The sequence below is a fragment of the Gambusia affinis genome, linkage group LG20, assembly GCF_019740435.1.
Source record: "Gambusia affinis linkage group LG20, SWU_Gaff_1.0, whole genome shotgun sequence".
Lineage (NCBI taxonomy): Eukaryota > Metazoa > Chordata > Actinopteri > Cyprinodontiformes > Poeciliidae > Gambusia > Gambusia affinis.
Window position 1 is genome coordinate 9,330,380 of NC_057887.1, and position 16,409 is coordinate 9,346,788.

At 39.1% G+C, this 16,409-nt stretch overlaps 1 protein-coding gene across 4 annotated transcripts; it reads right to left on the reverse strand.

Annotated features, from left to right (window-relative positions):
* Positions 1-6,903, reverse strand: LOC122823333 (zinc finger protein 260-like). Of its 4 annotated transcripts, none has more exons than XM_044102832.1 (5): positions 6,312-6,587; positions 4,467-4,685; positions 3,537-3,854; positions 1,641-3,095; positions 1-1,580 (listed from the first exon to the last, which is right to left on the reverse strand). In XM_044102832.1, exons 2-5 carry the CDS (start codon positions 4,576-4,578, stop codon positions 1,501-1,503), a joined length of 1,965 nt encoding a protein of 654 aa, XP_043958767.1. In that variant the 5' UTR covers positions 4,579-4,685; positions 6,312-6,587; the 3' UTR covers positions 1-1,500. The 4 variants fall into 4 exon arrangements, with proteins under 4 accessions (XP_043958767.1, XP_043958766.1, XP_043958765.1 ...); XM_044102831.1 differs by having other exon boundaries at positions 1-1,610; XM_044102830.1 differs by lacking the exon at positions 6,312-6,587 and adding an exon at positions 6,809-6,903 and having other exon boundaries at positions 1-3,095.
* Positions 6,904-16,409: the final 9,506 nt, after the last annotated feature.

Here is a 16,409-nt window from a genome sequence, read left to right on the forward strand (position 1 = left end):
TTCTTTTAAAAGGTTTAATATGCTTACACAGAGAACAGTTTTCTGCAGCACGGCTTGGTCAAATAGCTTGGACCTGCATTCATTTCAGTCTAGTGTCACATAGGCTGAAATGAGAGAGGAAAACCAGATGCACAAAAATAAAAAATAAAAAATACAGAGCTCATTGGATGAAATGATTGTTAAAATTGAATAGTTGTGCAGAAACAAAACCTAAGGCACATCAGTGGCACTCGAGTTTAGTGAAATGTTCTAACTACAGAACCCACAAGCACCCAGTCTTCTAAGAACTAAAACGACTTTAAAAGTCAACAGGTTAAAGACTTTAAAAAATCCTAGTTGAGGTTAATTGAGGTTTATACTTACCTGCTACAGAACAGATATCAGCTCAGTCTTTAACTTCAAACAAAACAATGTAAACTAAACATGCTTAGAGAGATTTCACAAAATAATGACAATGTTTCCAACCAAATTAATTTGTCAGGGAAAACTTAGTTTACCTATGTCATTATGTTACAGAGCAAACATAAGATAAATCTTCTACTGACTAAAAATAAATTTCAATTTGACAATAAAGATAGCAGTAAATGATAGTAATTAGAGTAGTACCAACAAAGTTCAGTCTTGATCATAGAAAAATTAGTTCAGCTTTATAGTTTGCTACACAAAAGACTGCTCAAACCACCAACAAGAAAAAATAAAGTTCAATAAATACTGTATAAAACAGAATACCAATAAATTACAAGCCAAATTCAGCATTTAAGAAAGAAGTCAGTTTGAGTTTAAACTTTCATGTTTTGAGGACAGACAACAGGTTATTCTTCAGGGATATAAAAATAAAATTTAAGCCAAGTCTATTTACAAAACATTTTGGAGATATAACAATAGAAATATCAACAACAAAATTCAGTCTTTACTGAGAAACTAAAGTGTTGTTGCACAAAAAAAAAGCAGACTGTCAGACGAAAAAGAACTTACCCTGTAGATAAGGTGTGCCCAAATCCAGTCCCCGAGATCTACTATCCTGCAACTTTTAGATGCATCCCTCGTCCAACACACCTAAATCACATGAATACTTGTTACCATTCCTCAGCAGACCTAAATGATGCAATGATCCATTTGAATTAGGTGTATTGGAGAGGGGAAGCAACCAAGTTGCAGGATAGTGGATCTCTCCTACTGTAGACCATCAAGGAGCTCAATCATACAGCTTTTTGTCTGGCCACCATTCATCCTCAAACAGAAAAAAAATGTTTTCCTCTAAATATTTGAATCCATCATTAAAGTCTTAATGAAAGAGCTACAACAAATGATCACCATGTCCATCTGAAACCATGAAACTGTGGTTTGACAGTCTCATGGTCAAACCATAACTATTGTTTAACTATGGTCATGGTTAAACATGACCATAGTTAATGAAGAGACATATGAATATGTCTCTTCATGTCTTCTTATATTATGTTGAGTGTTTTGAGATGTTTATGTTCCTGTGATTGTGTCCCTTTATATGTTCATGTATTGCGGTGTGTCATTTTGTGTCTCTTCATGCAGTCCTGTGTCGTTTTGTGTCTCTTCATGCAGTCCTGTGTCGTTTTGTGTCTCTTCATGCAGTCCTGTGTCGTTTTGTGTCTCTTCATGCAGTCCTGTGTTGTTTTGCGTCTCTTCATACCTTCTCATGCAATGTTGTCTGTCTTCATGCGTTCCTGTGTAACTTTGTGTCTCTTGACGTGTTCTTATCATACTGTGCCGTGTCATTTTGTGCCTTTTCACGTGTTCTTGTCGTGAAAACTTCACACTACAAACATCACAACTAAATGGTTTCTCTCCTGTGTGGGTAATCATGTGTCTGGTTAGGCGTGACTTCTCAACAAATTTTTTCCCACATTCATCACAGACAAAATTCTCATTTCCAGATGGAACCTTCTGTGCTCTGGAGTGAACTGGCATATGATTGTCAAGATCACATTTTCGGACAAATTTCTCCTCACAGACTTCACAGGTAAGTAGATTCTCACCAGTGTGGTGTCTAACATGCAGAAGCAGACTTCCTTTTCGAGTAAATTTTGCATTACAATAAGCGCAGGCAAATGGTTTTACTCCTAAATGGGTTAACATGTGTGCTTGAAGATCAGCATTAAATCTGAAGTGTCTGTCACAATCAGTGCATGCAAATGGTTTTTCTCCGTTATGAATCATCATGTGTCGCTTCAGAGCCCCCTTTAGGCTAAACTTTTTATAGCAGACTTCACACTGAAAAGGTTTCTCTCCTGTATGGCATCTCATGTGCCTTTTAAGATCCTTCAGTTCTGTAAATGCTTTACCACAATTTCCACAAGCATATGGTCTCTCTCCAGTATGCAGTCTCAAGTGAGATTTGAGATGACACTGATAAGGAAATGTTTTACCACAAAAATCACAAGCAAATGGTTTCTCCCCTGTGTGGACTGTCATGTGACAATTAAGTTGATATTGCTGGTAAAAAGTTTTACCACAGTCTGCACAAGCAAACGGTTTCTCTCCAGTGTGGAGTCTCATATGAGACTTGAGATGACACTGATAAGGAAATGTTTTACCACAGTCTTCACAAGCATATAATTTCTTTTCAGCTTTGGCTCCCGGTTGAGTGTCAGCGTTTTTCTTTTTTCTCGATCGCTTCTTCTCAACTGAAGAGTTGGTAGGCTTATCCACTGATTGATGTGTCACGGAGCTGTTATCCTCCCCACTGTTTTCAGTATTAGAAGAGTGTGAAGCATTTTCATTATTTTTTGACTGCAGATGAGTAGCTGAACGACAGGTCCTGCTTGGTTTTGGACTTTCACAGTCTACATCAGGCTCTTGTTTTATCTGTACAGCTGAGATCTTGTTTGGAGTGTCCGTCTCTCTGCTCTCTTCAGGTTTGACATAATGAAGTTCTGATAACAAACTAAGTTTCTCCTCATCTACTATCTTCACAATAAGTTGTTCTCTCTCCTCACCGACCCACAGGTCATCATCTTCCTCCTTTATGTGGGAGGGCTCTGGGTCTTTCTGGTGCAAACAGGAGCTCAAGTTGTGGGGAACCTCTTGTTTCATCCCCAATACTTGATCGACCGGGATAACTGAAAAGCATATGGATAAGAACTGTATTAATAAAAGTGCTTCACATACTTTTATTTCCCACTGCAGCGCTAGTTGCTAAACCTTCAATGAAGTGATAGGTGAGATAATAGGTGAACAAAATCAACTCCAGTTGTCTATGTGGAAATTAAATCTGCATGGGGAAAATAGTTTCTCTTCCTGTGTGAACGAACATGCCTCTGATCTTGGAATAAAAATTCCTTTACTGCAAAATAACGTGTCTCCCTGTGTTGTGGATCTGAATGAGTTTTCTCTTAATTTAAATTTTCTACCGCAAACATCACAAGAAAAAAAGACTACAAAGATCATAGGAGGTTATTTTTGGTTTCGTTAGTCATTTTGTCTTACGTTTGAATGTTTTGAGATGTCACAACCAGCTCCAGTCTGAGCTTTAAATCTGGAACAGCGTTTGGATCTTTTACCTGTACGGTGAATGGTCATCTCACTTTCTTGATAAGAACTATTGGGCCTTGGGCCTGGTTCTGGTCTTCCACAGTCCTCTCCATCAGGTTCTGCTTCCATCTGTTTAGCCAAGTTGGGCATCAGGGGTTCTCTTCTCCCGTCTTCAGTTTTCATGCAGCTACAATCTGAAAACTTTGGTTTTTCTTCTTTTTCACTTTTCACAGCAGGCTTCTCGTCTTCCTTCATGTGGGGCGGCTTTGAGTCAAGCGGGTCCAAACTAGAGCTCCAGTCACTGTGAACCTCTTCTTTAACCACCCACAGCTGCTGCCCAAGAAACACTGAAACACACACGGACATCTATGGTTCCTTTAAAAATAAAAATCCATAATGAAATAATTCACACATCCCTGATTAGACCGCTTATTTCCTGTGGCAGTGGTTGGGCTCAGTAGAACAATTTAGTCGCCTATAAAAATCAAACTTTTGAATTTTCTTTTGGGATTTTTTTTCTCTTTTATTAATTAAAAAAGTGTAAAGAAAAATAAACAAAAATCTAAAACAAATTAAACATTTGTAGATACATAAATGAAGGCCACATTTGCAGTTATGGTACTGAGATAAAATAAGAGGATGTTTGGAATAATGACATTTAAAAAAATTACAGGCAAATTGGCAATTATGCAAATTAGATTATGGCATAATTTAGGACAGACAGTAGTTTAATTACTAAGGAGCCTGTTTTAATAGAACTGATTAATCTAGCATTAGTGCACAAGTTAATAATTTAACTTGACTAATTAGGTTTGTCAAACAATAGTGAATGACACTCAGATCTTAAAAATAGTATGTGGAAGAAAGCCTTTAGTGGTGCAGTAGTGGCTGCTAGGTTTAAACAGGAATCAAATTAATTAATATTCATCCAGTTTAATTAGAAAGGAAAAATGATTTACCTTCAGTCTCTTTCTTAGCAAGTTGGAGAAAGTTGGATTGTGTTTCGGAGTCCCGGCTTTCCATCTCTGATCGATGTGTTTTTCCAGCTTGGCGTTCTGAATTAGCCCACATCTCTAAATATACTTCAAGTAAAGGTCGGCGCCGCTAAGATGTTTCCCTGGTGAGATGTGAATCCGTCTTCAGCCTCCCAACGTTCAAACATCAGTGTTACACAGAGTCTGAGGAGAGACGCATCAGGAAAGAGTTTCTATTCAGAATAAACCACAGAGCATGTAAATGCTGCAGAAACCATTGCAGTCACAGAACAAGAGACACAGCTTCAGCTTCATGTATGCATTACAGCACTGGCAAGGTGGCAATCAGGTGGTTTAAAGTTGGATTTTCAGTAATATTTGTATACAATAATAGTTTATCTTAATACTGGTAATAATGATCATTGGTAAAGAAATAAACAAAGGTAAGGTCTTATGTCATGGATTTGTTTAGGTCCAACTTTCCACTTTTATTTGTCATTTTCACAACAAAACATATTCTAAATAAGTAAAAAAAAAAAAAAAAAAAAAAAAAAAGAAAGTAGATTTTATCAGTTTAACAGAAAAATTTTCCAAACATATTGGGACTGAATTTACAGAATAGCAACTGTTGCAGAAAAAAAATAAATTCAGAAAAAGCATCTCGTTAAAACGAGAAACTTTCTATTCATAACGAGATGTAAAATTTGTTAAAACAAGAGACAGCTTTACGTTTCTCGTATACTCTGCAATGGATTTCTGTCTCATTACAGAAAACAATGTGTTCATAGGTAAACAAGAAAGGAGAAAACAAACAGACAGGGTGAGAAGATGAATGGGTTAACATATTGCTCCTGAGTTTATTTCTTAGCTCTGGCAGTTAAACACTTAATTCAATTTACAAACAAATGTGTTCACTAAAATGAGTTTGTGAAACAAAAGAAAAGATGCTTTTTGTAAAAAATAAAAAATAAAAAAAAGAACCCATTTTCTTGATATGTGATTTTTTGAAACTAGGAGTTAATTTTCTAAACATTGGTGAAAATATGTTCTTCATCTAGATTGTAAATTTAAAATCTCAAGGGCATTTCTAGAGACTGGTTAATAATAAGGAAATGTGGTTGTGTTACTGAATGAAATGTGTTGAGCCAACCTGCCTCAAATGAAGATCAAAATTGTGGCCAAACAAAGGTGATGCTTTTAAATCTTCAGAATATAATGTACAGATAAATAAACGTTTGTAATTATTCCTTATCTGTGTAACAACCAACCAAATCAACTGATATCAAGGCTTTTATTACTATACAAAACCTAACATAAGTTACATTTCTAAAGGTTGTGTATACGTTTACATGTATCGATTTTTACAGCACATATTTTTGAATTAAGACAACAATGCTTATTTTGCTTACGCCTAAGTCTTTATTAAGCAACTGCTGTACTTCCAGTTCACCATCAGATGTCGCTGTTTTTCCTCACATTTAAATCTCGAAGCATTTAATTATTTTAGGTTTTTTAAAAAAAACCTTTAATGCCTTTGAATGCTTTTCACACCAGCAGTCACTACAAAAAGAAATAAAGACCAGCTCACGTAAAGACCATAATCAATATGTTTGGGCGATAAAATTATTTTTGTGGCAGCCAAACTGATTTAAATCCAGTGTAAACAGCATGTTTTCCGTTCACCTGAAAAGTTAATTAACCCGTATTTTCTTTCCAACATGGCGGACGCGCTGACGTGTCGTAATAATAGTTAATTAAGCGTAAACCCGAAGAATAGCCAAACCTAAATAAAATCAGTCATATCCTCATTAAGCCAGAGCTTGTTCTTACCAGCTGTTGGGTTTCCATCATCATCCTGCGGTTAGTGGCAACGAGCTGTTTTCTCTACAGTTTGCCCTCTAAAGGCAGATTTTCAATACCGATTATAATCTACCTTCTTCAAGGTTTCTGCTCTCTTTTTTTTAGCCATGCACATTAGCTGATATTCTAGTCGGATACATGTCTACCAGACTGGATCTATAGTGTCGTTACAGGCCATCGGAGCCCCAGTCTCCGTCTGGAAATAATTTATTATGGCTCTCTTCTGGATTTTGATCAGGCATCTGCACAAACACTCTCTAATTATGCCTTGGAAGTGTCTCCCTCTTCTGGAGTCAGCTAGCTCCTACAGCAGCCAGTCGCTCAGATTTTCAGCGAAAAGAACGAAGAAAATGTTTGCAAAACCTTCAAAGAACTGGATATCAATTAATCTAGACCATTGGAAACGATTACGCTTTATTTTGGAAGGCGAAACCATCAAAATTTAAACAAAAACCTCTAACTCTTACCGTAGAGAAGTAAAGCCTATGTCAGAGACATCTGTTTTCATTTATCAGCAGCTGTCCCCGCACCTCATTACTTCCCACATTTAGTGAAGATGGAGCTCAGCTCTTTTGTTCTCTTCTTGAGGCTTTCTGGAAGCAGAGCAGACTCCTGTTTGTCACGAATCAGTCAGTAAACAAACATTAAAAGCAAACAACTCCCCAGGAATTCAACAAGAATAGAATCCACTTAAGATGTGGTCTGAAATTACAACACAGGCATTGAAATTGAAACCCACTTCTCCTGTTTATCAGAATGACTACAAATTAAAACAACAGAGAGGAATCTTCTCCAGCTCCAGCTGTAAAACTGACATAGAATGAGCAGACACCTCTACCACAATATAAACTCATGGAACTTAAGTTAAAGAGGATATCAACACATTTCTGTACCTCTTTAGCTAGACATTTATGTACATAAAAGTGAAGTAAGGGGCACTCACGCCTGAACGTTTAAAATAATTTTAAATGCAACAACATAAAAACTCAAACCCAGTTTGTTCATTCAGGGCACCTGAGACCTGCATATGACTACTCACGACTCGACCAGACCTGACTTTAGTTATCGCTTTCATCGGGATGTGGACAAGGCTAACCCGCTTGGAATTAAAACCATCGGAATATAATTTGGAAAAACTCGCTGCCATGTTCCCAAAGGTTCTGTCACTTACATCACTTCATTTACCTTTGTGAGTCCCCCTCTGATCTACAGCACCAAGTTTCTACAGATATTAGCTCTGAGATATGGGCAGAAGCAGCTCACTTCCATCTGAAATTAAAATTTACACCAAAAAAACCACAATGTCCACTCACAACAGAGGCAGCTGATGGCGTAACACCAGTGTTTGAAACTCTTGGTCCTTTACACAAAATATTCTGTCTGCACACAGAATGAGGATTTGTTCAATCAAAATTAAGCCTTTCACTCATATTCCTGGATGTATCTGAAGGTACTATTGTTCTTTGGACCAACACTGATATTGTATAACACACACACAATCCTCGGTTTATAACAATGGATTTACTTTTCAGCAACTATAAACTGTCCTTTTGTGTGAACAGTTTTCTGTGGAGACTATTGCTCCCTACGTGATGAAGGGCATGAACATTGATAGAAGTAAACACAAAACACATTAATTGTTGATTATTTTTATTGCAAGAAACTTCCGTTTCATCAGATTTCTTTGTCTCGTATGGTCTGCTGGACCAGATGTTGGTCAACAGTTGAGAGGAAACTGTTGGAGAAGTTGATCAGGAAGCTCTGGAGTTTCGTTTTGTTAAAGATGTTATAAATTTTAAGTGCAAAACACTTGTTTAGTTTCAAGCAGTATGATGAAATTTAAAGTGTCACCTAAAAACACAGAGAATAAGCATGTTATTTTTAAAGATGTGATGTTCGTAAAAAGACGCATGCAGTAGTAAAAGGGTCAAGTTACACTGCAAAAATAAAATGTGTTTAATTTAGTCGTAGTTTTTAGGTTATTCTGCAGAATAAGTTTTTCTTCTCGGTTTAGAGCTTCATAGAGAAACTCTGGGAGTCCTCCAATAAACGCTGCTCTTAGCTTTTTGACCATTTCTAAACTTCACTACATCGATAGAAATAATGTGTGGGGTTCCCTTCCCTTTCCACAGTGTTGTGGACAGGCGGAGCGTGGGATCACGTGGGGTTATTAGAAATTATAGATCACCTGTTGTGCACCTGGTGGGAAATGAGTGGGTGATGGGGGAGGTTTTACTTTTGCTGACCGCCGCCGCCGCCGCGCCGCCACCTTAAGCTATTATGGTGTTTTTGTCCTTGATTACTGTCGGATCCGTTTATTTTTAGCCATGCCTTTTGGACACTTTTCTGTTTTTGGATGTTGGATAAAATAAAACCCTTTTTAACTGCATCCTGCCTTGGCGTGTTGATCAGCTGGCGCGTCAACAAGATTTCCCCATTCAGCCGCTCAGCGACCTTATTTGATAAGTCGCCTATATTGTCAGCAAAAAGAAACTAACGACAAGGGAGTCGCACAGCTGGACGTTAACGCGAGCCCACACACCACCGCCACTATAACTACGAAAGAGGATCGTTGACAGAGAAGTAGAAGACGACAGTGGTATGTAACCTGAATGTTTGGTGCTGCGTATTGCTCTTTTAACGCAGTTTGGTTCTGCCACGTGAAGCTGCTGTTGTGACACGCCCCCCGCTATGTTTTGCTCTGCGGCTGCGACATTTTGGTGTGCGAGTGTGCTGTGGCTCTGCGTATGTTCAATAAAGTTTAAGGAGTCGCTGTTGCCTGCAAGCTTCTTTTGTTTTGGATTAAAATGAGTGGATCGTCTGCTGTATCAGCTGTTGAGAAACCTGAAAGGGATAAAAGAGCGATCGTTCTCACTGAAAAAGCTCTCGCAAATAAAATTGAAACGATCCAAACAGAGCGGAAAAAGTGTGTAAAGAAAACTAAAGGTGTAATATCATCTCTTAAAGAGCTAATGAAAGATGATAAAAATTATTCACAAGTAAAATCATTACTGGATGAGTTAACAAACCTGTTTAAAGAGGCCATTATATTGCATGAATCTTTACTGCCTTTAATTCCGCTTGATGAGAAAGATAAACAAAATACATGGTTTTCAAGTATCACTAAATACAACAAAGGATTTATTGAGGATGTTGAAATATGGCTTTCTGAAACAAATAAATGCTCAAGCAGATCATCCTCTGACATGTTAAGGACACAGAAGACTCCACCAGGAGAAGAAGTGGAGGTTCAAGAACAAATGGAGCCTCAGTTACCTGCTAATCTCCAGCATGACATTCAAGATGATGTGTTGCCATCTGACAGCGTTTCAAATCAAGGAAGCAAGTCAAGCTCTAAAATATCATCAACTTCATCTGCACGTCTCAGGGCAGAAGCTGAAATGGCTGCCTTGCTCACACGTCAAAATATGCTCAAAGAAAAACATGCTATTGAAGAGCAAGAGGAGCAACTTAGGAAAAGGAAAGAACAGCTTCAACTTGAAGCGGAAATAGCTGCAACTGCTGCAAAAGTAAATGTGCTGAAAACTGGATCTGCAGTGCAAAGCTCAACTTCAAGAAAATCCAATGGTATGGAATCCTATTTTAAAACAAAGGACAATACTGTTAAAACTCTTAATGCTAATACCTTTGTTCCACAGACAAAGAGAAATGCAATTAATGAAAATGCAGAGCTTCAAATAAAACCAGTGCAACAAAATGTGACAAAGAAAAGGTTTGCACCTCTTCTTGGATCTTCTCATCCTGTAAACAGAACAATATCAAATATGCCTCTGCAGCAAGCTGCTCAGTCAGCAACCAATGAAAATCTGTTATCCATTATGGAGAAACAAAATGAATTAACTTGCATGTTGGTTCATCAACAAAGTCTCTCTTTACTACCCAAAAGAGATATTCAACCTTTTGATGGCAATCCCCTTTATTTTCAGGCTTTTATGCGCTCATTTGAACAGGTCATTGAATCAAAGACTGGTGATCCTGACGATTGCCTGCATTACCTCGCACAGTACACCAGGGGGCAGCCTAATGAACTTGTCAAAAGCTGTCAACATATGTCAGATGGTGGTGGATATGTAAAAGCAAAGACTATGCTGTATGAGCATTTTGGAAATGGACATTGTAAGTGCGGCAAGCCTCACTAGTTTAGCCCCTTAAAGCTCTTTCGAACGCGACACTTTCTTCTTAAAAAAGGAGGTCTTGAATCCGACGGTATTTTCTAGGTCTTTACTGAACTTAAAAGAAATAAAAATAACAAACAGATTCAAAACAAATAAAGTGACGGTCAAAAGACTGTGTTTCTCCTAAGGTGCCAAACTTCTACAAAAAGCAAGTCCTTTTTTCTTTCATAAACCAAATATTCGAAAACCAATCAAAAGGCACCACGTCATAAGCTTAACAACGATTCAATTACAGATGCTTATCAATTCCAAAAATGTACATATGGCTCCTACATTTTCCGGCCCCTAATTGACTATGTATTAGCATATCAATTACAAACTCAACTTAAACAGGAGCCATAGATATGCAAATAACTTAACAAAAACTTTTGTTTTAACTTGGTTACAAAACAATCTACTAAAAAGTCCTCTATTGTTTCATTCTCCTTGCAATAAGCACAATTTTGTAATCGGCCTTTGGATGATGCTCGTCTTCGTCTTGATTTCTGCACTCCGGACTGTCCCTTTGGAGTCTGGCATGACGTTGACGATTCTCCCCAACATCCAAGAATTTCTCGGAGATGATGAATCAGCAACTAGGACGACATCTCCGACCTTGAAGTTTCTTCTGAGGTCAAGCCATTTTTGTCGCTCCTGCAGTAGAGGCAGGTACTCCTGTGACCATCTTCGCCAGAACAGATCTGCCATGTACTGGACTTGTCTCCATCGACGGCGAGAATAGATATCCTCCTTGATAAACGTACCAGGAGAAAGGGTAGGTTGTCCCTTCAGCAGAAGCAGATGGTTCGGCGTAAGAGGCTCAAGATCATTAGGATCGTCTGTGTTCATAGTTAATGGTCTTCCATTAATGATGCTCTCGACTTCACATAAAAGAGTCTGCAGTCCTTCATCATCCAGTATCTGTTGCTTAACCACGGAACTTATGACTTTTCTAACGGTGCGTATCTGGCGTTCCCAGACTCCTCCATGATGAGATGCAGCAGGTGAATTGAAAATCCACTGTACTCCTTTTTGCATCATCGCGTCATTAATGCGAGAGTGGTCCAGCTCTTTCAATGCCTCCCTTAACTCTCTCTCTGCTCCAACAAAATTTGTGCCATTGTCAGAACGAATGATGGAAACTTGTCCTCTTCTGCTTTGAAAACGACGCAGAGCGTTAATACATGAATCTGTATCAAGAGACTGAGCAACTTCAATATGCACAGCTCTGACAGTTAGACATGTGAAAAGCACTCCGTAACGTTTGACCTTGACACGCCCTCTTTTGACCTCAAAAGGGCCAAAATAATCCACACCTGTGTTGGTAAAAGGTGGTTTATCAGGAAGCAGGCGGTCATGTGGCAGATCTGCCATTTTCTGTTGCCCTGGTCTTGCATGCAGTCTCCTACAGAGATTGCACTCTGAGATTACCTTTCTAACAGCTGCATTGGCTGCTGGTATCCAATATTTTTGTCGCATTCTGGCCAGAACATAATTTCTGCCACCATGTCCTGCCACTTGATGGATATGATGCAGAATGAGGTTGGCTATTCTGTGATGTTTATGCAGAATGGCAGGATGCTTGACCTCTTCTGGCATTTTCAATCTATTCAGACGTCCCCCTACTCTCAAAACACCATCTTGTAGGTTTGGATCTAATCTGGAGATTGAACTGGTTCTGCCCACCTGTGTGCTTCCGTGCTGCAAAGCTTTGATTTCAGCTGCATAAGCTTGTCTCTGACTGAACTTGATCAGCTCTTTTTCGGCGTTGGACAAATCTTCAACAGTGAGCATTTTCTTTTCCAACTTTCTTCTAAATGTGATCATCTGTTGTTGAACAAAAGTCTCAACTTTCTTTGGTTCATTTTCAGACTGTTGCACTTTTAGTACAGTTTCTTTTCTCTTTTTACTCAGATGTCTCAGAGTCTCTTTGAGGCGCAGAATCCAGACAACAGCTTTTTTGAGCTTATGCCAGCTGGAGTAATGGTCAATAAGTCGACTCATTGTCTCATCATTTCTCCATGGTTTTGCACACGTCGTTGCAACTGTTGTCCTTACTTCATTCTGTTCCATTAACCTAGAATGTTTAGGTTGTTTTGGCCAATGCTCTTCATTTAACAGGAAACTTGGTCCCTGAAACCAAATTACACTTTTGATGAAGTTTTCAATTTTCAAACCTCTTGATGCCAGATCCGCTGGATTTTGTGAACTGCTCACATATTTCCACTGAGATCGGTCTGTCAGTTCCCTGATCAAAGAGATTCGGTTTGCCACAAATGTTTTAAAGCGAATGCTGTCATTTTCAATGTAGCTCAGTACTGTGGTACTGTCGGTCCAGAAGACTGATTTCTTCAGTGGTAGTTGAAGTTCTTCTCTCAGCATCCGATCCACTTTGACTGCAACCACTGCTGCTGTTAATTCCATTCTGGGAATTGTCATTTGTTTAAGAGGTGCTACCCTGGATTTTCCTATCAGGAATGACACTTGTGTTTCACCTTGTTCATTAGTCAACAAAGATATGACACAACTCCATATCCATCCTGGCTAGCCGGAAAAGAGATGAATTTGTGCAGACTCTGTGGGTCCGAATGAAGCAGGCTTAACACATCTGCTCACACTGAGTTCAGAAAGCTTGTCGAGATCTGACAACCACCTTAGCCATGTCCGGCGTGACTGTTCTGAGATTTCTTCATCCCATCCTCGCTTCTCTTTACAAAGTTCTCTCAGAATAAGCTTAACAGGTAGTAGAAGTGGTGCCAAAAATCCTAAAGGATCATACACAGAGCTGGCAACAGATAAAATACCTCTTCTTGTGCATGGCTTGTCTGGCAGCTGAACTTTGAACTTGAAGCTGTCAGAACTTGTGCACCACTGCACGCCCAAAGCTCGTTCTACAGGAAGCTCATTGGGTTGCAAATCCAAGTCTTTAACAACAGGTGCTCTTTCACTGTCAGGAATGGAATACAACAGAGCTTTATTATTGCTCATCCACTTAGTCAAATGGAACCCACCACTTTCACACAATGTCATCAGTTCTTTTGCCAGTTTAACTGCTTCTTTTTCTGTTGGCACTGACTTTAGACAGTCATCTATGTAGAAGTTCTTCAGAACTGTCTGTGTCGCTTCTGCTGATGTATTTGTGGCTCCATCTTCAGCAGTTCTTCTCAGTGCATATGAAGCACAACTGGGTGATGATGTGGCTCCAAACAGATGCACGCACATTCTGTATTCTGCTGCTTCTTTAGTTTCGTCACCATCTGGCCACCAAAGAAATCGCAGCAAGTCTGCATCTTCATCTGGGACTCTGACTTGATAGAACATAGATTCAATATCTGCCATCATGGCAACAGGCTCCTGTCTAAATCTGAGCAAAACTCCAATAAGAGTATTCGTGAGATCAGGTCCTTGCAGTAATTGATCGTTCAATGAAACGCCCTGATAAGATGCGGTACAGTCAAACACAACTCGCAGTTTTTTCTTTTTTGGGTGGTACACTCCATGGTGTGGAATGAACCATACTCGACCATCACTGCGACTCAGTTGTTCTTCAGGGACTTTTACAGCATAACCTTTTTTCAATATGTTGTCCATGAAAGCTTTGTAGTCTTGACAAAAATCTGAATTTCTACTTAGCTTCCTCTTCAAAGAGTTAAGCCTTTGTTCAGCAATACCACGATTGTGTGGCATTATCACACTGTCATTTTTCAGAGGCAACTTGATGCAATAATGACCATCGATGAGCTGTGCTGATGTAGTTACAGCATGCATGAACTGCTTATCCTGCTGAGACAGTTCTTGTTTGTCCTCATACTGTCGCTCTGGGAAATCTGCATTATATTGCTTCTCCAGCATGTCTTCAATGTTCAATACAGATATTCGATTGACAAGAAAATCTTGTTTTTCAGTGAGACGTGATTCATTATCTTGACATCTGCTGACTGGTCCATTTACCACCCAACCCAGGGCTGTTTTCACGGTATGGTCCGTCATTCTGGCTGTTGACAATCTTCCATGGCTCCATAGCCTTGTGCGCATTAGCACCAATGAGAAGTCCAATATCTGACTCTAAACTTGGAAGATGAACTTGTTTCAGGTAAGGCCATCTCTCCAAATCTTCTTCTTTTGGTATATTACCCTTTGTTGCAGGAATGTCTGGTTGCGTGTACACATCTGGCAACATGATGAAGTCTTGTTCATCAAGTCCACAAACCTCTAAATCTGTAAGGACATAACTACAGACTTTCTGTTCCTGCGTCATGGTTCGAAGAAGGATTTCTTTCTTTTTTCCATGTACATTCAACTTTCTGGCGAGATCCTCGGTGCAAAAGTTGCTGTGCTGCCTTGATCCAGGAATGCATATGTCTTGATGATGGTTCTGTTTTTCTTGTGTCTTATCTGCACAGGCACAATAGGAAGTATGCATTCATTTTCTCCGGCCCCAGTGACTTCACCTTTTTATATCCAGTGGACACAAGAGCACTTGTTACTTCACTTGTGTTTTGTGGGTTGTCATCCTTGTTTTCTTCTGACACAACATTCTGCTTCACCACATGTAGAATAGTTGGGTGCTTAAGAAAACAGTCGGAACATGAGGCCTTTTTCCTACAAGCTTTATATAGATGACCTGCTGTTAGACATCCAAAACAAAGACCATGTGACTTCAGAAACTGTATTCTGTCTTTCGAAGGCTGTTCTTTGATTTTGTTACAAACACTCAAAGCATGGTTGTTCTTACAATAAAGACATGGACTTTGAAAAGCGCTGATGGTCTTGACTGAAGAAGTTGTTACATCACGCTGGCTCTTGGTGGTATCCTTTTCGGTGCAAGATGTATTCACAGCAAAACTGCTTCTCTTAGAAAGGCCTTTTAGTTGGTCAGACTTTTTCTTCAAGCTGCTCTGATTAGCTGGTGTGACATCAAGAATATCTCCAAAAAGTGGATCATTAGCAACCTTTGCTTGTTGGTAGATGAACTCTACAAGATCAGGAAATTTGGCTCGCGTTCCTTTTCTTTCTTGAATGCTGTAAGCATGGTTTCTCCACTTTTCTTTCAGTTTATATGGTAGTTTGTACAAAATGCTTTTCATGTTGGTTGGATTGTTCATCTCACTCATGTAGTCGACATCATTCACTGTGTTGGAACATCCAATCAGAAATAGTGCAAATGCATTCAGTCCTTTTCTGTCATCTGGTTTTATCTGAGGCCATTCCATAGCCTTCTTAATATATGCTGTGGCAATGGTCAACTCATCTCCATAGTGTTGATCAAGCAAAGCCCTTGCTTCTCTGTAAGCTCTGTCTGGCTTCATGTGCTCACAGCTGCGTACAAGATCTAGTGGTTCTCCACCCGTGAACTGTTCTAGATAGTATAGCCGATCTTGTTGGCTGTCAGTTTGGTTCTCAATAGCATGTTCAAAAGCTCTTATGAATGATCTATATGAAAGTGGGTCACCTGTAAATACAGGAATTTCTCTGTGAGGAAGTCGAGATATACTATGTTGTTTTATGAGCATCTCAGTATGTTGATTTTGTTGCTGTAGAACCCGGTACAGATCATCTGAAAAAGAATCAGGACATTGAGCTTGTGTTGAAATCCCTTTTAAGCGAGACTTCCTTGATACTGGAGGATCAATATTTGCCTGTTGTTCATCATCTGAGAACATTTCTTGCCTTTCTGATTTGCTTGCAGAATGAACAGATTCAACTTTAAGTCTTGAAATAGCTTGTAAGGAATTAATCTCAGACTTCTGAGCATCTTCATTTTCTTCATACACCTTTAATTTTGCATCTGAAATGGCAAGATTCGTTTCAATTTCTAGTTGCTCTTTTCTGAACTTAAGACGGGCTTCTTCCAATTCAATTGCTTCTTTCTTTTTCATTGCTGCTGCTCTTG